The sequence below is a fragment of the Aquarana catesbeiana genome, linkage group LG06 (assembly GCF_042186555.1).
Source record: "Aquarana catesbeiana isolate 2022-GZ linkage group LG06, ASM4218655v1, whole genome shotgun sequence".
Lineage (NCBI taxonomy): Eukaryota > Metazoa > Chordata > Amphibia > Anura > Ranidae > Aquarana > Aquarana catesbeiana.
This window is the reverse complement of record NC_133329.1, coordinates 384955674-384979887: the sequence shown is the minus strand read 5'-3', so window position 1 is coordinate 384979887 and position 24214 is coordinate 384955674. Positions and strand designations below refer to the sequence as shown.

The 24214-nt window shown below is 42.2% G+C and overlaps 1 protein-coding gene across 1 annotated transcript in view; it reads left to right on the top strand.

The window, feature by feature from the left end:
• Positions 1-22386, top strand: part of TMEM163 (transmembrane protein 163) — a 236442-nt gene extending 214056 nt beyond the window's left edge. Inside the window, exons 6-8 of the mRNA XM_073634280.1 lie at positions 8423-8534; positions 18355-18496; positions 19968-22386. Coding sequence (XP_073490381.1) covers positions 8423-8534; positions 18355-18496; positions 19968-20028 — 315 coding nt within the window. The 3' untranslated portion in view covers positions 20029-22386. The remainder of the gene's footprint in view (positions 1-8422; positions 8535-18354; positions 18497-19967) is intronic.
• The last annotated feature ends 1828 nt before the right edge of the window (positions 22387-24214 follow it).

Sequence of the window (24214 nt, the reverse complement as noted above, 5' to 3'; positions counted from 1 at the left end):
TGTAATCCAAAGCAATCTTATTTCAAAGTGAATTTCCCCATAAGAAATGATGGAAACTCAGATGATTTGTTCCACAACCATTTATTGATAAGTCCTTCAGTTTATAGTCCATATAAAAAGGATTATAGCAATGTGATAGGTTGTGTAACCATAAAATGTCCATTCAAAAATGGCCGCCCACACAGGGATTAGAAGCAAAATCCAGCAGGAGCTACATGTGTACTAAGTGTAGCAATCATAGGCGTGCGCACAGGGTGTGCCAGGTGTGCCTGGGCACACCCTAATCACGCTATGCTGCGCAGATTCCCCTTACTGCTTGGCTGCAGAGAAAGGGACTGGGAAATCTCTGTCCTCAGTCCCTTTCTCTGTCTCAAAAGTGAGGCTGTTCAGTTCAGACCCTTGATATTTCACCAGAGTCCCCTAATGGGGCTCCTAGTAAATTGTAAAAAAAATATATATATATAATAATAATAAATTATTAGAAAAAATAATACAATTGTAAAAAAGTTATAATAATAAAAAAATTAAAATAAATTACTGACACCAATCCCTGCCCTACTGACACCATCTACTGCTCTACTGCCATATATATATATATATCTGTGTGTGTTTAAGCTGTGGGGTGCACACCCTAATGCAACAGGCTGCGCACGCCTATGGTAGCAATAAAAAGTTGCTTGCCTTGCAAAACGCTTTCATACCAAGTTACTCTCAATCCAAGGTTTACTGTATAATGTTTGGGGGTTCTAAGGAATTTTCTAGCAAAAAATACTAATTTTAACTTGTAAACAACAAATGTCAGAAATAGGCCTGGTCCTTAAAGCGGGAGTCCCACGAAAATTTTTTTAAAAAATAAGGTCACTCACCTGTCCCGGGGTCCAGCGATGTCGGCACCCGAGACCGAACCGTCCCTCGATCCTTGGGTGCTGCCGCCGCCATTCTCAGTGAGGGAATCAGGAAGTGAAGCGTTGCGGCTTCACTTTCCGATTCCCTACTGCGCATGCGCGAGTCGCGCTGCGCTTTCTCAATGGTCCCCGCTATCTCCTGGGACCTGTGTCTTTCCCAGGAGACAGCGGGGGAGTGCGGGAGGGGGCGTCACTCCCATGGGAGTCTATTTCCGGAAGTGGGTGCAGATACCTGTCTTAGACTTTTATCGGCGGGATTGACACCTTGCGAGCCCCATCGCGGGGCATACCAGGCCCTTAAGTCTGGTATGGATTTTAAAGGGAACCCCCTACGCCGAAAAAACAGCGTAGGGCCCCCCCCTAGAATCCATACCAGACCCCGATCCGAGCACGCAGCCTGCCCGGTCAGGAAAGGAGGTGGGGACGAGCGAGCGCCCCCCCCCCCCCCTGAACCGTACCAGGCCCCATGCCCTCAACATGGGGGGTGGGTGCTTTGGGGGAGGGGGCGCCCTGCGGGGCCCCCCCCACCACAAAGCACCTTGTCGCCATGTTAATGAGGACAAGGGCCTCTTCCCGACAACCCTGGCCGTTGGTTGTCGGGGTCTGCGGGCGGGGGGCTTCTCGGAATCCGGGAGAGATCCGTAGCCTATTCCGTCCCTACGCGTGACATCACCGATCACGTGACTTCTTCAGGGTATCTGATCCCCTGAAGAAGTCACGTGATCGGTGATGTCACGCGTAGGGACGGAATAGGCTGTTTCACATTGCTAGACACAGAATGAGTTCGCTGCTCGTAGGAGAGAGGTTTGCTCTGCATTGTTTTTATGTGAGTACATCTACCTAAAGATTTTTAATAAAGCATTACCTGGTTAATACATACTTCACTATCAAGTACCTTTGTCCTGCATATTCCTGTATATACATACCTGAGATGTGGAGGCTGAGCTAGGATCCGCGCTGGTCCAGGACCCCTGATAGGACCATAGCCACTTGTAATCAGCTGCCATTAGGATAACCCAACACCGGCAAGCGTGGATATAGGGACGCGATTGAGGCTCAGGACCTGGCGTTTTAGCTACAATTCATGCGGTTGCCCTAGCACCGCTAGGTAAGGGGCCACTGCTTACATTAGTGTTTTATGCACGAAGAGGACACTGAGTGAATTGCATCCCAGACACCCCACTGTTGTTTTTTTGAATACACCAGAACTTGCTTTTGCACCTTCAATGACTTTTACACTGGCACTTTAAGTTTGCTGCACTTACTGGCATGTCATTGGTCATTTGTTTCACAGGCCAGCACAATATATTTTATATCACTATTATTGGGACATTTATTTATATTATTTATTATCCATATTGCGTTGGATTGATGTGTTTTATTTGCGATATCTAGATCACCTTTAAGCACTGGCACTTTGTACGTTTTGCACCATTTATAAAGATATGTTTTTGATAGTTATTTCTGATTTAATGTATGTATTTTTATTTAGAATTATCCACATGAGGTAGTGTTTATGTCCCTTTGTGCACCAACACATGATTATCTAGATTTATATGTTTTTAGTGTCAACACTTATTTATGCGATTTAACATGCGATTTTTTTGTCATTTAGTATATACCAATTGAAAAGGATTTTTTATGCACTTTTTTTCACATACACATGATGCTGATTATTAAGACTTGAATTTTTTTTAGTGTCAACACTTATTTATGCGATTTATTATGCTATTTTATGTCATTTTATTAATTGACCACAGACAGAGATTTACAGCTTTCTTCTGGTTAGCGCAGCACCTCCCCCCCATACCTCAGTTTGAGTTTGGGCTTATGTCTGACCCTTGCTTCGGTGCATGCAGCTGTCCAGTCGCATACGTGCGTTTTTACTATTTTTCTGAGTTCTTGTTTTCTTTTCTTTTTCCAATTGGGTAGCGCAGGAATATTCTTATTACAACATGACAAGGTGCTTTGTGGGGGGGGGGGCCCGCAGGGCGCCCCCTCCCCCAAAGTACCCAACCCCCATGTTGAGGGCATGCGGCCTGGTACGGTTCAGGAGGGGGGGGGGGGGGGCGCTCGCTCGTCCCCACCCCCTTTCCTGACCGGCCGGGCTGCGTTCTCGGATCGGGGTCTGGTATGGATTTTAGGGGGGACCCCACGCCGTTTTTTCCATCTATTTTTTTCTATTTTTCTGTGTTTTTCCTATTGCAGCGAGCGCGAGAAGCAATACCCTGCTCTTGCGTCGTATCTGGTCCGTCGGACCAGCATACAGATGAACGAGACGAACGGGCTTTCCGTCAGGAACTGAGCCCGGCGGACTAAGATTTGAAACATGCTTCAAATCTAGGTACGGCGGACTTTTGGGGAAAAAAAGTCAGACGGAGCCTACACACGATTGGATTGTGCGGCGGACTCTGGTCTGCCAGACCAAGTATGCCGGAAAGTCCGCTCGTGTGTACGCGGCATATGAGATGAAAACGAGGGACACCTATTAGCAAAAGTATGTAGGCATAGGACACACCCCCTGCCACATCCCCTTAAAGGAGATTAGCTAAACCCACAAGAGTTTTTTTTTTCTTTGTTTTTTTTAGCACTAATATTCTTTTATATTGGTTTTTGACATTTACAAATGCAACAATTTAGGAATCAGATGAAAGGTTTAGCACTGAGAAACACTTTTTGAAACATAAAAAGTGCATTTTATATTCAACTATATAGATCAGACCAAAATGAGGGACAAATGAGGAGGAAAGAGGGACGGATAGACTTTGTTCCAAATCAGGGACAGTCCCTTGAAATCAGAGACAGTTGGGAGCTATGGCACAGATGTTTTCTCTTTTAAACTTCCAGGGGGATGCTAAACAAAAAAAAAGAGTCCAGAGTCGGGCCTTAACGTCAATAATGTACAGTGGAACCTTGGTTTACGAGTAACGCGGTCACGAGCGTTTTGAAAGACGAGCAACTTTTTCTTTTAAATTCTGACTCAGTTTGCAAGTGTTGTCTCGCAAAGCGAACAGAATTCAAGCTAATGGGCGGTGCAGTACTGCATTTGGCCAGAGGTGCGGGGGGCGCCGGAGAACGGTTCGGAGCCGTTCGGAAATACTCGGAATCACTCGGAAATACTTGGAAACACACTGTTCCCCTTTATTTCTGAGGCTCTCCGGCACCCCCCCACCTCTGGCCACATGCAGTATTGCATGTAATAGAAGTCAATACGGAACAATTTATATTCATTTCCATTGACTTCTATGGGGAAACTCAGTTTGATATGAGAGTGCTTTGGGCTACAAGCATTGTCCCAGAATGGATTATGCTCGTAATCCGAGGTTCCACTTTAGTCTCTTCTAAATCTGTTTAAATTCAACATTTTTCTAATTGATAATTAAAGAATTTCAGGTAGGCCCCTTTAAAATACTGTATAAGGAGGTATATTCAGATGTCTTCAAAGCTGGACTCAAGCCAGTGCTCACATCAGAAGAGTACATTATATTTATTGCTGACATGAATAGAAATTCTTGGATTTGTTGTGTTTGTTCATGTAGCGGCACGGGGCTTGTTTGTAGAAAAGTCTGACGCGGCGACGTATATGTAACTTCATTTATATGCTAATCAAGGAGTTTAATATATTTGTGTGAATTAGAGTTCAATCCCCAGTACATATTAACTAGTTCCCCCCCCTAATGGAGTGTCAGGAGCAATCAGGGCCCGGACCGGCGGGATGACAGTGCGGGGATATTACGCCTCGGCACGCCTGCGTTATGCGGATCCGTAGTGTGAATAAATTGGGAGGCAGATCTGTGAGGTGAATAGTAATTAAGGGAGAAGCCATGCCAAGGATTACAATGCCAAATTTCCCCTGAGACTTGGTGAACATCTGATCAGCAATCTGCCAGGAGGAAGAGGGGAACAGACCGCGACGCTTCCTCTCCAGTAACAGAAATGAAAACAGTCCGTGCTGTGTGTAAAAACCAATCACATCGTCCTTATCCTTCTGCCATACTGTGTGGCAATCATTGGTGTGCGGAGCCTATTACCCCAGAGCCCAAACTCACATGTGTGTATATCAGCAGAGCCGTGAACCGTGTCAGCAAAGCAGAGATTGTTGTCAGTGGGGCTGTGGACAAAGTCAGTTGTTTCTTATTTTTATTATTTTCATAATTTTTTGTACAATATTATTTTTTTACATTTTCTTAAGGAGCCTATAATTGGGGGGGGGGTTGGTGAAATATCAAGGGTCTAAAGAGAGAGAAAGGGACTGAGGACACAGCTTCCCCAGTCCCTTTCTCTGCAGCCTCAGCTGCACTAGACAGTGAACAAATGGGAAGTGCTGAGTGGCTTCCTGTTCATTCACAAACTGAAACATAGTAAACAGAGTTTACTATGCTTCAGTTAAGAATGAACACAGTAGCGATCAGTACAGATCACTCACTGTGTTCATTTATCTATCCTGAAATATCCCCTGCAGCAGCTGACAGGAGAAGGGGGAAGCAGGCAGCACTGCAGGGGGGGGGGGGAGACAGGGGATGCCAGGAAGCAGGGGGACTCGACACCACACATGGTGATTAGTATGTGCCCAAGCACACCTAGCACACACTGTGCACGGGCCTATAGGGTGGCAATCATGAAATAAATAATTCACCGCTACAGGAAACAATTAAAATTCTTTCAGACAAAGACTTGGTTCACTTTATTCCCAGTTATTTTCAGTCGAGTTCAATGACAATGTCAACCCATCACAGATCACATAGGACCACTGTTTTAAACTGACTTCCAAGAGCACCATGGGATAGCTAAAAAGCAACAAAGTAGATGCTAGTTGAAATGAGGTTGTGGTTTGTCTGATTGAAATCTCAGACTGAGATTCCCAGTAAGGGACAAGTCACTGAGATGAGTCATCCACTTCTATGTGTGAACATTGCAGCTTGAGCTATTGAGCTCTGTAAACAGGATTTACATTGCAAAAGCAAAGTGAATGTCATGAATCAGCAGTAGAGATGGCCAGGTCTGTGCATCTACACTCAGAAAATTGAGACCAGGCTGTGTATGCTTTAGGTGACATTTATTTACACTGAAACAAAATCCTTCCAAACACCAGTACACAGCAAACATGAAAATATAAGTCAACCAAAAAACCCAGTGACTGAATTCCTGACTAATAACTAACAAACAGAAGCCTAACAACTAACTATATACAATATATAGAAAATGGGGAACACCGAAAAGCAGGGGAAAACTAGAGATAAAGGGAGCACATGGGAAGCGGGAAACAAAACTGGGATCAGGAGCCAGGGAGAGCAGGTACAAGGCAGCAGGGTACAGGGTACAGCAAACAGGACAGGAGCAGGAACAGGATAATTGCAAGCAGTGTCTGGCATCAAGCAAAACACTGGCGTGAGCGGCACTTAGGTGGGAAGCAGACCTAAATACCCTCCCAGCAGCCAGCATCAGGTGGAAACTGATTACTGGGATCTGTTGGCTGCTGTGAGACACCCATTGGTGGACACTGGAATTACAACCTTCCGCCCAGGGAACCACAGTGCCACCAGCAGGTGATCCAGGTCCTGACACTGAAAGTCTGGAAAATATGAAAAGGAGCTTAAAGAGGAACTGCAGTCTGCTCAGATAATTTGTAATAAAAACATCTTTTCCATTCTGGAGCTTCCCTCCAACCACTTTGCATAATATTTTATATATACTGTGATTCTGTACTTGCCAAATATGCTGCAGAAATCTCCCTCCACTGAGTCTGGCTGCAACCATTTTAACTGTGCGCAGCTGAAGCTGCTGCCTGTTCACTTCCTGGATTTACACAGACACACAGAGGCACACCTCCAGCTCTCAGCTCTCATTGGCCCTCTTATGGCTCCCCCTCCCCCCCCCCTTGCTGGCAAACGCTCATGAGAGTGAGAGAGCAGTGCATGATGCCATAAGCCTAGGCTAATGACCAGACAATAAACAGGAAGTGGGCTGTATAAGGTATTTACTGGTAGAAAAAATATGTTTTACTATCCAACGTTAAAACAACAACAAGGGCAGAAGATTTAATAGATGGAAAGATGAAAAAATGACTGAAGTTCCACTTTAACACTCCACCCTCTGGCCGAACAAGAAAATTTATATTTTTATAAATAAATAATACATTTTCATATTTATTGGACTAAAATATTTGAGTTGTTTTTAATTCTTGAGTTTAACCACTTACGGACCGCCCGCCGCAGTTTTACGTTGGTACTTTGAAGAGGAATATCGTTGTTATGGCAGCAGCTAGCTACCATAACCCCGGTATCCTCTTTTTCAGCGGGCAGTCCATTTTCAGAAAAAAGCGCTCTCTGTGCCGGATTCGCCGTAAGATCACTTTTATCGGCGGCGGGTAGAGGGGCCACCCCCTCCCGCCACACTTCATTGCCACTTACCAAAACCATTGGCAGCGGCGGAGATGATTGGGTCCTTCTCCTGGCTAGACATGGAGATGAGTGAGGGGAAGATAGCCCCCACCCATCTCCATATTTTAGCAGGGTCAAAACGTCACTTCCGCCAATAGCTCTTAAAGGGCCATTTTTTTTTTCGTTTTTTCAAATGACAAAATTGCTTTTTGTTTTTTTTTTTTTATTGCATTTTAGTGTAAATATGAGATGTGAGGTCTCAGACCCCAGATCTCATATTTAAGAGGTCCTGCCATGCTTTTTTTCTATTACAAGGGATGTTTACATTCCTTGCAATAGGAATAAAAGTGACACAATTTTTTTCTTTTTAGAGAACAGTGTAAAAATAAAAGGTAAAATAAATAAGAAAAAAAAATGTATTAAATGTGCCCCATCCCGCAGAGCTCGCGTGCAGAAGCGAACGCACACGTGAGTAGCGTCCGCATATGAAAACGGTGTTCAAACCACACATGTGAGGTATCACCACAATCGGTAGCGTGAGAGCAATAATTCTATCCCTAGACCTCCTCTGTAACTCAAAACATGCAACCAGTAGAATTTTTTAAACGTCGCCTATGGAGATTTTTAAGGGTAAAAGTTTGTCGCCATTCCACGAGCGGGAGCAGTTTTGAAGCGTGACATGTTGGGTATCAATTTACTCGGCGTAACGTTATCTTTCTATATAAAAAAAAATTGGGTTAACTTTACTGTTGTCTTATTTTTTAATTCAAAAAAGTGTATTTTTTCCAGAAAAAGTGCTCTTGTAAGACTGCTGCGCAAATACGGTGTGACAGAAAGTATTGCAACAACCGCCATTTTATTCTCTAGGGTTTTAGAGGAAAAAAAATATAATGTTTGGGGGTTCTAAGTAATTTTCTATAAAAAAAAAACAAAAAACTGTTTTTAACTTGTAAACAACAAAAAAATATGTACAAGACTAATCCATTCAAATCTGAATTGTTATTATAGTTTGATGTAATGCACCATGTGCTGTCCATGGTCCTGAAACACTGTCAGATGTGTGATACATAAGAGCAGCTATCCTTTCTACATGCCGGTGGTTGGATTTAATAACCTGGTGCTTTCTTTTTTTTACAGGATAGCTTTCTGTTCAGTGTCTCCATATTAAGTGGGATCCTCTGCTCCCTATTGGCTGCTGTAAAATTCATGTTGGGAAAAGTCCTGACGAGTCGAGCACTGATCACTGATGGTAAGTTATAATTCCCTAAATGGGTACCGTACTTGCAAAAAAAAAAATGCTCTGGGGATTGAGTGGAAGCTATTTCCATAAGAATAATGAAAATGTAGATTTTTTTCAGGTATTTTTTTACAAATGTCAATACAACCCAAAACCTTTTTTTTAATTAATTAGTTAAAATTCTCCACAGTAGCTTTCAGGAAAGGGAAAAGAAAGTAAAGCGTAGTAAATGTTATATACTTTGATATATTCTTATATTTATGTATTTATTTTTTGCAAGTTTTACCTTTTTAAATGCATGTCCTGGCATTACCCTATTCACCTCCAACACCTCTTTCTTTACCATTGTCAGGATATAAGCCACACAGGGAGTGCATTGTTTTTCAATGATGAGCTGACTCATAAACTTCCAGTGTGAGAATAAGTAGCAAAGTAAGGAGGAGAACCTGTATATGTTAAAGTGGTTGTAAACTCTCAAAAAAACAACAACCTGCAAGACAAAGGCATAATGAGCTAGTATGCATCACATACTAGCTCATTATGAAATACTTACCTTAGATCGAAGCTGTTGCAGCGGTCCCCGCACACCGCTGTGACCGGTGACATGTCTCCCTGAGTTATTTCTGGGTTTGCGGGCTCCAGCACTGTGATTAGCCGGAGCCACAATGACGTCACTCCCGCACGGGAGCTGCCGGTCACCGCACAGCTACTGAAGAAACTGCACGAGCGAGCCGTTTATTCGGTGCGCATGTGCCGATGACGTCGTCACACGCGGATATGGTGAATATCTCCTAAACGGTGCAAGTTTAGGAGATATTATTATAGGCTTACCTGTAGGTAAAAGTGGTAGAACAGGGTTTACAACCATTTTAATATGGCATTTATACAGTACTGTGCAAAAGCTTTAGGCAGGTGTGAAAATTGCTGTAAATTAAGAATGTTTTCAGAAATAGAAGTGTTAATATTTTATTTGTAATAATTTAACAAAATGGAAAGTAAATGAATAGAAGAGAAATCCAAATCAAATGAACATTTGGTGTGACCGCCCTTTTGCCTTCAAACCAACATCAGTTCTTCTAGGTACACTTGCTCACAGTTTTTGAAGGATCTCGGCAGGTACAGTGGGGCAAAAAAGTATTTAGTCAGCCACCAATTGTGCAAGTTCTCCCACTTAAAAAGATGAGAGAGGCCTGTAATTGTCATCATAGGTATACCTCAACTATGAGAGACAAAATGTGGAAACAAATCCAGACAATCACATTGTCTGATTTTTGAAAGAATTTATTAGCAAATTATGGTGGAAAATAAGTATTTGATCAATATCAAAAGTTCATCTCAATACTTTATTATATATCCTTTGTTGGCAATGACAGAGGTCAAAGGTTTTCTGTAAGTCTTCACAAGGTTGTCACACACTGTTGCTGGTATGTTGGCCTATTCCTCCATGCAGATCTCCTCTACAGCAGTGATGTTTTGGGGCTGTCGCTGGGCATCACAGACTTTTAACTCCCTCCAAAAGTTTTCTATGGGGTTGAGATCTGGAGACTGGCTAGGCCACTCCAGGACCTTGAAATGCTTCTTACGAAGCCACTCCTTCGTTACCCGGGCGGTGTGTTTGGGATCATTGTCCTGCTGAAAGACCCAGCCGCGTTTCATCTTCAATGCCCTTGCAGATGGGAGGAGGTTTGCACTCAAAATCTCACGATACATGGCCCCATTCATTCTTTCATGTACACAGATCAGTCGTCCTGTTCCCTTTGCAGAGAAACAGCCCCAAAGCATGATGTTGCCACCCCCATGCTTCACAGTAGGTATGGTGCTCTTTGGTTGCAACTCAGCATTCTCTCTCCTCCAAACATGAAGAGTTGTGTTTCTACCAAAAAGTTCTACTTTGGTTTCATCTGACCATATGACATTCTCCCAATCCTCTTCTGGATCATCCAAATGCTCTCTAGCAAACCTCAGACGGGTCCAGACATGTACTGGCTTAAGCAGGGGGACATGTCTGGCACTGCAGGATCTGAGTCTCTGGCGGCGTAGTGTGTTACTGATGGTAGCCTTTGTTACGCTGGTCCCAGCTCTCTGCAGGTCATTCACTAGGTCCCCCCCGTGTGGTTCTGGGATTTTTGCTCACCGTTCTTGTGATCATTTTGACCCCACAGGGTGAGATCTTGCGTGGAGCCCCAGATCGAGGGAGATTATCAGTGGTCTTGTATGTCTTCCATTTTCTAATTATTGCTCCCACAGTTGATTTCTTTACACCAAGCTGCTTGCCCACTGCAGATTCAGTCTTCCCAGCCTGGTGCAGGTCTACAATTTTGTTTCTGGTGTCCTTCGACAGCTCTTTGGTCTTCACCATAGTGGAGTTTGGAGTGTAACTGTTTGAGGTTGTGGACAGGTGACTTTTATACTGATAACAAGTTCAAACAGGTGCCATTAATACAGGTAATGAGTGGAGGACAGAGGAGCCTCATAAAGAAGAAGATACAAGGTCTGTGAGAGTCAGAAATCTTGCTTGTTTGTAGGTGACCAAATACTTATTTTCCACCATAATTTGCAAATAAATAATTTCAAAAATCAGACAATGTGATTGTCTGGATTTGTTTCCACATTTTGTCTCTCATAGTTGAGGTATACCTATGATGACAATTACAGGCCTCTCTCATCTTAAGTGGGAGAACTTGCACAATTGGTGGCTGACTAAATACTTTTTTGCCCCACTGTAGGTTGTTCTAAACATCTTGGAGAACTAAGCACAGATCTTCTGTGGATGTAGACTGCCTGAAATCCTTCTGTCTCTTCATGTAATCCCAGACATACTCCATGATGGTCTCTGTGGAGGCCAAACCCATTCTTTCCAGGACTCCTTGTTCTTCTTTACACTGAAGATAGTTCTTAATGACATGGTCTGTATGTTTGGAGTCATTGTCCTGCTGCAGAATAAATTTGGGGCCAATCACACACCTCCCTGATGGTATGGCCTGATGAATAAGTCTCTGCCCATATTTCTTAACATTGAGGACACTATTGGTCCTGACCACGTCTCCAACTCCATTGGCAGAAATGTAACCCCGCACTTGCAAGGAACCTCCACCATGCTTCACTGTTGGCATTATTGTTCCAGTCTCCAGTCCTTCACCAACAAACTGCCTCCCACTACAACCGAATATTTCACATTTTGTGTCCAGAGCACCTGCTGCCATTTTTCTGCCCCCCCCCCCCCCAGTTCCTATGTTTTCCTGCATAGTCGAGTCACTTATTCTTGTTTCCACATCGGAGGTATGGCTTTTTGGTCATAATTCTTCCATGAAGATCACTTCTGGCCAGATGGGTGTACCTGGGTCCTACTGGTTTCCACCAGTTCGGTGCTGATGGCACAGCTGGACTTCTTCCGATGTCGACGGGAAGTAAGCATGATGTGTCTTTCATCTGCTGCATTATGTTTCCTTGGCTGATCACTGTGTCTGCGGTCCTCAACGTTGCCCATTTCTTTTTGCTTCTTCAAAAGAGCTTGATGCAAATCCTGAAACCCCAGTCTTCTTTACAATCTTTGCATGGGAGAGACCTTGCTGATGCAGTATAACCACCTTATGTCTTTTCGCTGTGCTCAGTCTAGCCATGGTGTATGACCTGTGACATGAAACTGTCTTCCACAACCTCAACTCAGTAGCAGAGTTTGGCTGTTCCTCACCCAGTTTTAAGCCTCCTACATAGCTGTTTTGTTTCAGTTAATGACGGTGTTTCAACCTACATATGAAATTGATGATCATTAGCCCCTGATCTGTATAATTGGTTAATCATACACCTGACTCCAATCCTACAAAATCCCTGACTTTGTACAAGTGTGCAAATTGATGTTGGTTTGAAGCCAAAAGGTAGTCAATGTTGATTTGATTTGGATTTTTCTTCTGTTCGCTTGCTTTGCATTTTCATTGATAAAAATAAACAGATAAAATGTACCGTATATTTTGGAATGCATTCTTACTTTACAGTATTTCTTCAAAATGTTTGCACAGTACTATATATATATATATATATATATCTATATATAGATATATATAGATATATCTATAGATATAAATATATCTATTGATATATATAGATATATCTATAAATATATCTATAGATATCTATCTATATATAGATAGATATCTAGATATCTATAGATATATATATAGAGAGAGAGATATATAGCTATATATATATATATATATATATATATATATATATATATATATATATACATATATATATATATATATATATACATATATATAGCTATATATCTCTATATATAGCTATATCTATCTATCTATCTATCTATCTATCTATCTATCTATCTATCTATCTTTATCTATATTTATATATATATAAAATGATAAAATGTGTTTATATAGAACATTATCCTTGGGGTGAGGTGCACGTCGGTATTTGATGTCAGTACAAAGCAATCATGCCTTCCCAAGTTATATTTTAAAGTATTAACACTTATGAACAAGATAACTTACATCAAGTTCATCACTTTTACATTTCTATTGATTTAGGTGATTTAACATGTTGTAATGGTAAAGAAGGGGTTAACACTGCTGGTGTAGCATCTTCCAGAATTTGGCTGCGGCCCGGACCCCTCTGGTCAGATTTAATTACAGAGAGGCCTGGAATACGCTGTTCTCTCCGGACCAGCAGATCCTCCAACATACTAATATAATTTGTGCTGAGCTGTACTTACCAACCGGTACTTAGATAATAGATGGGGATTAGACGCAAACCGCAGAGGAATATCGGCAGACAATATACTGAGTGTACAGGAACTATTTTCAGCTCTGGTAAGAGCAGCCCGAGGACGAGAAGAGGGAGGTCTCATCCACAACACAATAGAACATGGTGTAAGGATATACAAGGATGTTTAAAATGAAAATCTAACTTCAATACTTGGATACACCAAATAGAGTTTATACAATGCACACAGTACACAAACCAGGCACAGTGCACAGAGCACACACAGTGTACACAGCATACACAACATACATTGCACAAAGTGTACACAGCACACAGCATACACAGTATGGAGAACACAGAGTGTACAGAGATAGTACACAGCACAATGCATACACAGTGTACAGAGCACACAGCATACACAGTATGAAGCCCACAGAGTGTACAGGGACAGTACACATCATACACAGCACAGAGCATACACAGTGCATAGAGTGTACAGAGCTCACAAAGGATATACAGCACGACAAGTACAGAGCGCACAGAATCTACATAGCATGTACACTGCAAGTACAGTACCTATTAAAGTACCCTCAAAGTAATTCCCTCTTAGGCAGCTATCACCAGAACTAGTGTCCCCATTGGAAGATATCTCCTCACCTCCTGTTTCGGTGACAACTGTTGGATTTCTTATCACTTCCTATGTCACCAGGACATATATGAGGGTGAATCTCCCAGCAGGGACACAGACAGTATTAAGAAAAAAGAAACAGACAGAGACTCAAACCCTTCCACATTCTATAAAAAAACAAAAACAAAAAAACATTTTTGCATAACATAAACTTTGAGGGGCATGTGTCCACCAAACTTTCATTCAAGATTCGTAAATTTTTCGAATGAGATTCAATTGCATTTATCAACAGGCCCCTAATTATTGGGAAGAGTAATTGATGTGTGGCACCCCCTGTGTACAGTAGGTAAGTTTCGTTTGGGCTCCTGCTGTAGCCAGAGGAGCCGGGGGGTAATTTGTTGAGAGTGAGTTTGGCAGAGCTCCAATAGCTGAGTCTCTGTTGCTTCCCACTGGCTTCTAGAAGCTTCTGGAGAGTTCTAGAACCTAGAGGGAGGAAGGTCAGAGATGAGGCCTGAATATTTATGGAGTCTCCTCAAAATCCAGAAGGTGGAGAGATAGCCCATACGTATTCTGGGGCCTGGCTATGTGGGAGCAGAGAGTCCAGTGGCCTGGGAGGGGACCCCTGTGCTGGGGGGGCTCTGCCACTAGGCAGAAGGGGTAAGAAGGAAGGAGCCAAAGAGTAATGCCCCGTACACACGGTCAGATTTTCCGACGGAAAATGTGTGATAGGACCTTGTTGTCGGAAATTCCGACCGTGTGTGGGCTCCATCACACATTTTCCATCGGATTTTCCGACACACAAAGTTTGAGAGCAGGCTATAAAATTTTATGACAACAAAATCCGTTGTCGGAATTTCCGATCGTGTGTACACAAATCCGACGGACAAAGTGTCACGCATGCTCAGAATAAATAAAGAGATGAAAGCTATTGGCCACTGCCCCGTTTATAGTCCCGACGTACGTGTTTTACGTCACCGCGTTCAGAACGATCGGATTTTCCGACAACTTTGTGTGACCGTGTGTATGCAAGACAAGTTTGAGCCAACATCCGTTGGAAAAAATCCTAGGATTTTGTTGTCGGAATGTCCGAACAAAGTCTGACCGTGTGTATGGGGCATAAGAGAGAGAACAGCAGTTTAGGAGGCCTCACACCCCTTTAGCCTCAGCTAGGCTTAGCGGAGTCACCCTGGGAGCCATTGGGACCTGTCCAGCAGAAGGCCTGTTCAGCAGCCACCACAGGAACTACAGGACAAGGGACTGAGTGTGTAGCTTCAGTCCTACACCCCGGAGCCTATAGCGGAGAAGCAGCCAGGTGAAATACCCAGCTCAGTATTTTATACTTTAGATCTGGGCATCTCAGACCACCATTTCCCCACCCGAAGTCAATTCCCCTAATAAACTAAAAAACTAAACAAAGCCCATGGACTGGTTTCTGTCTACAGAGTGCGTGCTGAAAATACCTGTTGCCTGGCTGTGTCTGCAAAGGGGGACCCAAAAATCCAGCGGCCATTACGGGGGGTAGCGCTAGAGATGTAAGGGATAACATGCTGGCCAAGTACTATTCATATTGGTGGTCAGTGCTGGAAGCTTCGTCCTGAATAAGACTGGCGCCGGGCTCCCGGGATTGACAAATTCTTCCTTCTCTCCTGGCAGATTCCCCCCTCTCACTCTTTTTATTGCAATGATAACTCATTCATTAGGAATCACCCGCGGCTACAATTTGAGAAATTAAAATGACTTGGATTAAATATTGATTTGTAATAAAGAACGCGGAGATATTGCTGAATATTGATATTAGTCCCATATTTTATTGCTCGCTGTGTCCGCATCCTTATATGAAAACATCTTATATCCATCGCTACAATCAGTCTACATTGCATTACATGGTTATATTCTTTCTATTCCATTCTATCCTATTGTTTTTCTATATATATTCTTTTATTTTCTATTTCTTTTCTTTTCAATTATATTCTATTATTTTCTATTCTATTAGAGTAAAATTTATTCTATTAAAAATTCTAATTTGGGAAGACAGTTATATTCTTTCTATTCTATTGTTTTTTCTATTCTATTCTACTATTCTCTTAACTTATTTTCTTGCCTTTTCTATTCTATTCTTTCATATTCTATTTAAATTCAAACGTATTCTATTTGAAATTTTATTTTTGGAAGATGGTTATATTCTTTCTATTTTATTCTATTCTATTGTATTTTTTAATTCTATTCTTTTCTATTCTAATCTATTCTTTTAGTTTATGTTCTATTATCTATTTTATTCAAATTCAAATTTATTCTATTTAAATTCAAATTTAATCTATTCGAAATTTGAATTTCAGAAGATGGTTATATCCTTTTTATTTTATTTTACTCTATTCCTTTTTTTATTCTGTTCTTTTCTATTCTATTATTTTCTATTCCATATGAATTTATTCTATTCAAATTTTGGGAAATGGTTATATTCTTTTTATTTTATTCTATTCTATTGTTTTTTCTATTCTATTCTAATTTTATTCTATTCTACTCTTTTCTATTCTATTCCAATTCTTAGTTCAGAAGATGGTTAAATTCTTTGTATTTTATTCTATTATTTTCTATTCTTTTATTTTCTATTCTATTTTGCTGTGTTTTACTCTATTCTTTTCTATTCTATTCTTTTATTTACAATTATTTTTTATTATATTCTTTAATTTTCTATGCTATTCCTTTTTTTCTATTCTATTCCTTATTATAAATTCCCTATTTTCTATTTATTTTGAATTCTGTTCGGAAAATCAAATTCAAATCAAATTCGAAAACATTTTGAATTCAATTTAAATTTCATCTGAAATTTAGATTTGCTATTTCGGATTCATTTAAATTTGTTACTATTGCAATTTGGATACATCCGAATAACGAAAAATTAATCCGAATATTGATTTGGAACAAAACAACCTGCACATGTCTATTGCTGACCGTATTTGCCATGGGCAAGTTTTGAAGGTGAGAAGGCCAATTCACACTAAGGCGTTGTGGTAAGGTGCGCTTTAGTACGTGCTTTACCGCAGCATGGCAACGCGCATTAAATGCGTTGGGAGTTGGGTTGCACTGACAGAAAATGATGCATGTACCAATATTTGGCAGAGCATTGCACTGCAGCATGTTTTCATGATGCACGTCAGTCGGAAGGTGTGTTGGGTTGCCATTCAGAGTGAACAGGACTGCATGGCACCGACGTGCCATTTAACGCGCGTTGCATTCTGCGTTGGGGCGTGCGTGTGACAGACCTAGCCGGGAAAGAGACTTTTGGAGGGGACTGTATGCTAGCCTCTTGCCAATCGATCGGGGGCCCTTGCATTTGGGGGAACGGTGCTCTTTGTGAGCTGTATGCCTGGGGACCCTTGAGGTGGTATTACTGTGGATTCGGGTCCTGGTCCCCCAGGACACACAGACTCTGGGGACCCTGGATTTGCCATATTGGAATAGTGGCTGATTCATAATGCTGGACAGATACTGTTAGGAGATGCTGATGTAAATTCCAACACCTGTCTGTCTATTGTCTGCTAAAATGTGTATTGTAAATAAGTCTACTATGGGATCTAAGAGTCATTAGATCCCCATTGTTATTGGTGTTAATTAACTCTGCTATTGTGTGAAGAAGAGTCTATGTTGATTGGATTTTCTGAACTACAAGATGGCCAGTCTGGCCTAGCGGTCATGTCTGAGTCATCTAGGCTGTCTAAAGGGATTAGTTCATTAGCTCATGTTAATTAGGTTAATTAGGTTACAGCTGTATTGTTAGAGTAATATGAGCAGGGACACTTTTAGTGTATAAAAGCCTGTATTTTGCAATAAAAGAGAGTCCTGTTTGAACTTACATACAGCCTGCCTGGTGTTTGTTCTGAGCTATCACAACTGGACTAGAACGGCACAGAGCTGTGGTTCTAGTCCCGGAGCATCGGATGACCGAATCATCAGACATTGCAATCTGATTCAATAGCTGCAGAGGAGTGTCAGGAGTGTGGAACCGAGCGAGTAAGGGGCTCGTTACAGTGCGGGTAATCCACATACAAGCAAAGGGCCGAGCAAAGCTGAGCTGAAGAGAAGCAAGCTGACAAAAATCTTCTGCAGTGTGTGAGAGCAGAGAGGGCCCCATCTACCCTCGGGGCCCCTGTGCCCAGCCCACATTGCACACTAGGGATAGGCAACTGGATCTGACAACCATGTAGTATAGAGACCTTTCCAAATAGGTTTAAAGCTCAACTCCGGGGAAAGTATAAACCTTCCATTGAAGCAGGGCTGTCCTCCGCGCTGCAATGATAAACTGCTCAGTTATGTCGGGGGGGGGGGGCTCAAAAAGAATGGCGCTGTCCTTCTGGAGAGAAAAGCAGAGGAAGGCATTGTCACTCTGACCATTATAAAATGTATGAACTTTATAATAAAAGTCACACACAGAGTTACAGTGTTGTATGAAATCATATCATATTTTTAATGCTTTCATCTTTATAGGATTCAACTCGCTGGTTGGCGGCATCATGGGATTCTCTATTTTGATCAGCGCCGAGGTTTACAAGCACCACCCCTCCGTCTGGTATCTGGATGGGACTGTCGGGATTCTGATCGGACTGATCATCATGAGCTATGGAGTCAAGTGAGTGCAAATCTAAACTGGGGGGTCATTAAATGTTGGAGCTGGATCCCCACAAAGGGACGGAACATTTGTGTGAATTAAACCATGAATGGTGTTATTGGGCCCCATGGGCACTGGGCGATAAGTCCCAGTGCATGAGGCTCTGGTGTTTAGGTGCAGCTGGACAGTACACCTAGCAGAACTAATATTTAGTGCAGTATGTGCCCAGCGATGAATGCTTGGAATGCAGACTTCTTATGTTCCAGTCATTCTTCCCTGGGCACATACGGCCCTAAACCTTAGTACTGCTAGGTAAGCCATCCAGCCCGGACCTTCCATAAAGTTTGACAGGCTGCCAGCAGCAGTCCTGGATGGTTCACCTATGCCCTCCACCCACACCTAAACACCAAAGCCTTATGCGCCTAGGCTAAATACTCAGCATGCATGGGGCCTCTGGGTGTGGCTTAGACAGACCAATGACACAACCTTAAAAAAAAAAACCCATAAAGCTTTGTAAGAATTTGAAACATGTTCCTCTCTGTGCCTCTCTGATCCAGTTTTCACTTGGTATCATTGGGAGGAATTGTGCCCCATCATTGGTATCAGTAGGAGGAATAGTGCCCCATCATTGATATAAGTGGGAGGAATAATGCCCCATCATTGGTGTCAGTGGAAGGATTAGACCCCCTTATTATTGATATAAGATAGAGAAATGGTGCCCCCATCATTGATATAAGTGGGAGAAATGGTGCCCTGTCATTGGTATAGGTGGAAGGAATAGTGCCCCATCATTGATAAAAGTGGGAGGAATCATACCCCATCATTGATAAAAGTGGGAGGAATAGTAACCCTTCATTGGTATCAGTAGGAGGAATAGTGCCCCGTCATTGATATATGTGGGAGGAATAGTGCTCCATCATTGATGTCAGTGGGAGGAATAGTGCTCCATCATTGATGTCAGTGGGAGGAATAGTGCTCCATCATTGGTATAAGTGTGAGGAATAGTGCTCCATCATTGGTTGGTATCAGTGGGAGGAATAGTCCCCCGTCATTAATTTAAGTGGGAGGAATAGTGCCCAATCATTGGTGTCAGTGGGAGGAATAGTGCTCCATCATTGGTTGGTGTCAGTGGGAGGAATAGTGCTCCATCATTGGTTGGTATCAGTGGGAGGAATAGTCCCCCGTCATTAATTTAAGTGGGAGGAATAGTGCTCCATCATTGGTTGGTATCAGTGGGAGGAATAGTGCACATCATTGATATAAGTGGGAGGAATAGTCCTCCATCATTGGTGTCAATGGGAGGAAAAGTATCCCATTGTTGGTGTCAGTAAGAGGAGTAGTGCCCCAAGGGCCAGAAAAGACAAGCAAAGGGCCACATCCGGCCCCCAGGCCGCACTTTGGAGACCCTCGCTCTACAGTATACTGTCAGGGGAAACACTTTAATGAAATGCATAATACATGAGTACTCAGTGTCCTTCTTTTGTCCCCGCAGACTGTTAGTGGACATGGTTCCTCGAGTCAGACAGACGCGTCACTACGAGATGTTTGAATAAAGCCGCATGAGGACTCTCCATTGCCAACGGTGGCCACAAGTCACACACAGTGTTTTTCTTTCCCTACAAGTATTTCTGGCTACTATTACAGAACAACAAACTAAATATGACCGAGATGATCAAACTGACATTTGTGGGGCCAGCTCCTCGTGAAGGGTGTGCCCCTCCCCCAACCCCCCCCCCAGTATGAAAGAGTTTAATTTTGGATCGTTCCAGCACAACCCCCTGCGTGAAAAGACTGGCGGAAGCAGCGGACTGTGTCCTGGCCTTTGCTTCATGTACAGAATAAGCGAACATCGAAAACATCTCCGACCGCGGATACGTCCCGCCCGAGTCACGCTCTGTAAGAGAACATTATAAACAGCCAATGACGCAAAGAGTATTTTTCTATATATATATCTATACATATATATATGTGCGCACAATAATCTGAGGGACCCATTCCGGCACTTGTGTGCTTTCCCTTTATGCCAACACAGAAGACTTTTTAGTAGCACAAAGTACAAAGTTGTACCGTTTTATCAGATACAAAGAGCACATTTATTAAAGGAGATCTCCAGGCAGAAAGAGGGAACAAGAAATCCAAGAGGCTAAATGTCCTCATCTGTGAAATACTTTTAATGTGCAGCCAATCCTTACTTTTGCCAGTCTCATCTTTGCTCATATTGGCTCAATATGTCCTTGACCTTTAACCTATCGCTGTTCTTTTAATGGCAGAGTCATTTTAACCTATTCCTTCAAAAGAACCCTTAATACTTAACCTGCATTCCAGTATTTATAATATTTATCTTTTGTGTTTATAAACTATTTGCATAGCTATTCGTCCTGCAAATGTTACTAGGCTATTTTCTCACCGGGTTGAATGTTATTCAATCATTAAATATAGAGTGCTTTGGGAAAATACCACATGGTGACCTTTAGATGGAGCCGACGATCACAGTAAATTTATTTATATAAATATATTTAAATTTATTTATTTATAACATTTATTTGTAACACAGAAAATAAGTCTAAGGGCCCATTCACACCACATGCAGTGGGATACATTTTATGACTGCACTCCAACTGCATAGACAGCCCAAAATCCAGGTTATCCTATGGGCGTAGATCACACTATTGCAGTGCTGGGGAATAAAAAAAAAAACAAAAACAAACCAGCAAGCTGCATTTTTCTGCACAGAAATTCACGCAAATGCATGAAAATGAACTGCAACGCAGATAAAAGCCCAAAGAAGAAAGAAGACGAAAATGACCTCACAGGAAAAGCAAGCTTTGGAAAAATGCACCGCAAATGTGCATAAAAGTGTGCGTCAAATGCACATGACCGCGCATGCCAAAACGTGCAGTTTCTGGTGTGAATAGGCCCTTAGGGGTGTATTTATTCAAACTTTGCAGAGCTAATTGTCCTGCAAACTGCACATATATTTGCTCTGTGCGAATGCCAGCACAATTGAATGTTACTAAGCTATTTTCTCTCCAGGTCAGATGTGTTTTTATTCAACGGAATAGCGCAAACCTGGAAAATACCACATAAGATGGAACTGATAGCCATAGTAAATAAGTAAGCATCAGCTCTATCTAGTGGCCATAATGTGGTATTTTCCTGATTCATTTTTCGAAGAACATTTAATCTGGAGAAAAAATAGCCTAATAACATTCGATTTTTTTCCCCCTTTTTGCACAGAATGAACTTACATGCAGTTTCAGAGGACAAATAGCTCTGTGGATTTTCTTATAAACGCACCTTGTATGTTATAAAACAGCGTAAGCCACACCCATAACCCTTGACCATAACACTAACCTTAACTTAAAGTGGTGCACTGCTTGTCTGCCTCCCCCCCTCCGCTGCCACATTTGGCACCTTTTGGGGGGGAACGGGTACTTGGTTTTGACAGGTACCCGCTCCTACTTCTGGCTTACTTCGCTACTAGCTGGAAGTTCGCCCCCCCCCCCCCCCCCGCAGCCAGATTTGCGCTTTCACAGTAGGTTTCCCTTAACCAAGATGGAGGCGCCAGCACCTAAGAGCCGATTCAAGAATAGGCTCAGGTGAGGACACTGCTGGATGCCTGGACAGGTAAGTCAGCAGCTACAGTGTTTGTAGCTGCTGACTTTAAATTTTTGGGGGCGGGAAGCCGAAACCCCGCTTTAATGCTTAACCCTAGCAATAAGCATCTAGGGTGCCTTACTTACCTTATCAAGTGTGGAATGGTAATAGCGCTTTTCCAGCTCTTAATGCTGAAGCACTGCTGATCCTTTAATGCAGCTTAAAGATGAACTGCAGTCTGTTCACATAATTTGGAATAAAAACCTCTTTGCCATTCTGAAGCTTCCCTCTACCACTTTGCATATTATTTTATATATACTGTGATTCTGTACTTGCCAAATATGCTGCAGAAATCTCCCTCCACTGAGTCTGGCTGCATCCATTTTAACTGTGGGCAGCTGAAGCTGCTCCATGTTTACTTCCTGGATTTACACAGAGGCACACCTCCAGCTTTGCAGCTCTCATTGGCCCTCCTATGACTCATCCCCCCTCCCTTCCTAATATATATATATATATATATATATATATATATATATATATATATATATATATACACACACATACACACTGATTGTTTATTTGTTATGTTTTTAACTTTGTTTCAGAGCAGATATATATATGGCAGGCAATCTCTCTCTCTCTCTCTCTCTCTCTCTCTCTCTCTCTCTCTCTCTCTCTCTTTCTCTCTCAGAGAGTAAGCGAGAGAGCTGTGCATGATGTCATAAGCCTAGGCTTTTTACCAGACAAGAAACAGGAAGTGGGCTGTATAAGGTATTTACTGGCAGAAAAAAAATGTTTTACTATCCAAACCTAAAACAACAACAAGGGCAGAAGATTTAATAGACGGAAAGATGAAAAAATGACTGAAGTTCTGCTTTAAGCACCCCGCCTCCCGTTTAGTTTTGGGGTCTAAAAGCTTGAACTCTGCATGGCATCCAAACAACCTCCTTCTTCTTTTTTCCAAGTCCTGAAATACAAGACCGTCAGAAAGATTTATGCCACAGATTTGTGCCTGCTCTTACACTATGAGCCTGATACGAAATTTCAGCTGTGTAGGGTATGATGGGAATTAAATTGGGATTCTAGATAATTACACTTTAACACAAAGGAAAAAAAAATATTTTTAGCTATTAAAATACATTTCTATTTTATTTATGTATTTCATCTAACTACCTGTCTATCTCTAGGACGTCACATTTACCTGTAGTCCGGGTAACTGACAAACCTGCAGTGAAGTGATGTGGAATATTTGGACCTTTAGGATTTGTATGGCCCAGAGAGAACCTCCTCTGATCTGTAGCTAAAGATTTTCAGAATGAGTAATTGCATGTCTAGGACTGCCATCTTGTGGCCAATTAACAAACTGCAGTTTTTAATGTTTCTTTTTTGCCAGTTCTTTAGTTATGGTAGTAACAAAGCAAACAATATAAATTAGAGAAATAAAATAATCCAGAAAAATATCCTAACAGCTTACCAGGTAAATATTGCATGAGCAATTAAAAAGAACCTGTCAAAAAGTGTCACATCAAGGGATCCCATCCAAAGGTAGATGCTGCCATTGATCAACTCCCTGGCTAATTCTAAGGCAGATCTGCAGCCTCACATACAGCCCCAGATTTACCACCATCAATGGAAGCTGGATGTTAAGGATATGACACCTAATTGATGCCTTAGCAGAAAACTTTAATTGCTAAGAGAATAAATATTATGAACATTGTAAAGCTTGTACGATATTACAGGCAATTGCTGAGCTCATCATGGGTGACAGGAGGGAGTACACGCTGGGTATGTGCAGCTCAAAGGAACAGGACGGTGCTCCTTTCCATGACACTAGGGGGTGCTGGTCCCAACAGCTGCTCCATCCCTACTGTAGCAATCCTCTGACATGCAGGATAGTACCTCCAGAGGCAGGGCCTGGCTAGCATTTCACCCCAGGGATGAGTCCATGGCTAAAATGGGGGGGACCGAGAAAGGATATTGATAAATAAACTTGAACCCATCTGAGCCCCCGCTAAAATCCCCCTTACATCACAGTCCTCTTGCAGGGTGGTGTAGTTTGGAGACCCCTGCACAAGAACATATGTCACCAGCACACCAAGCATTTATTAAAGCAAAACTGTGTAAGTGCAGCTTTTAAAAGCG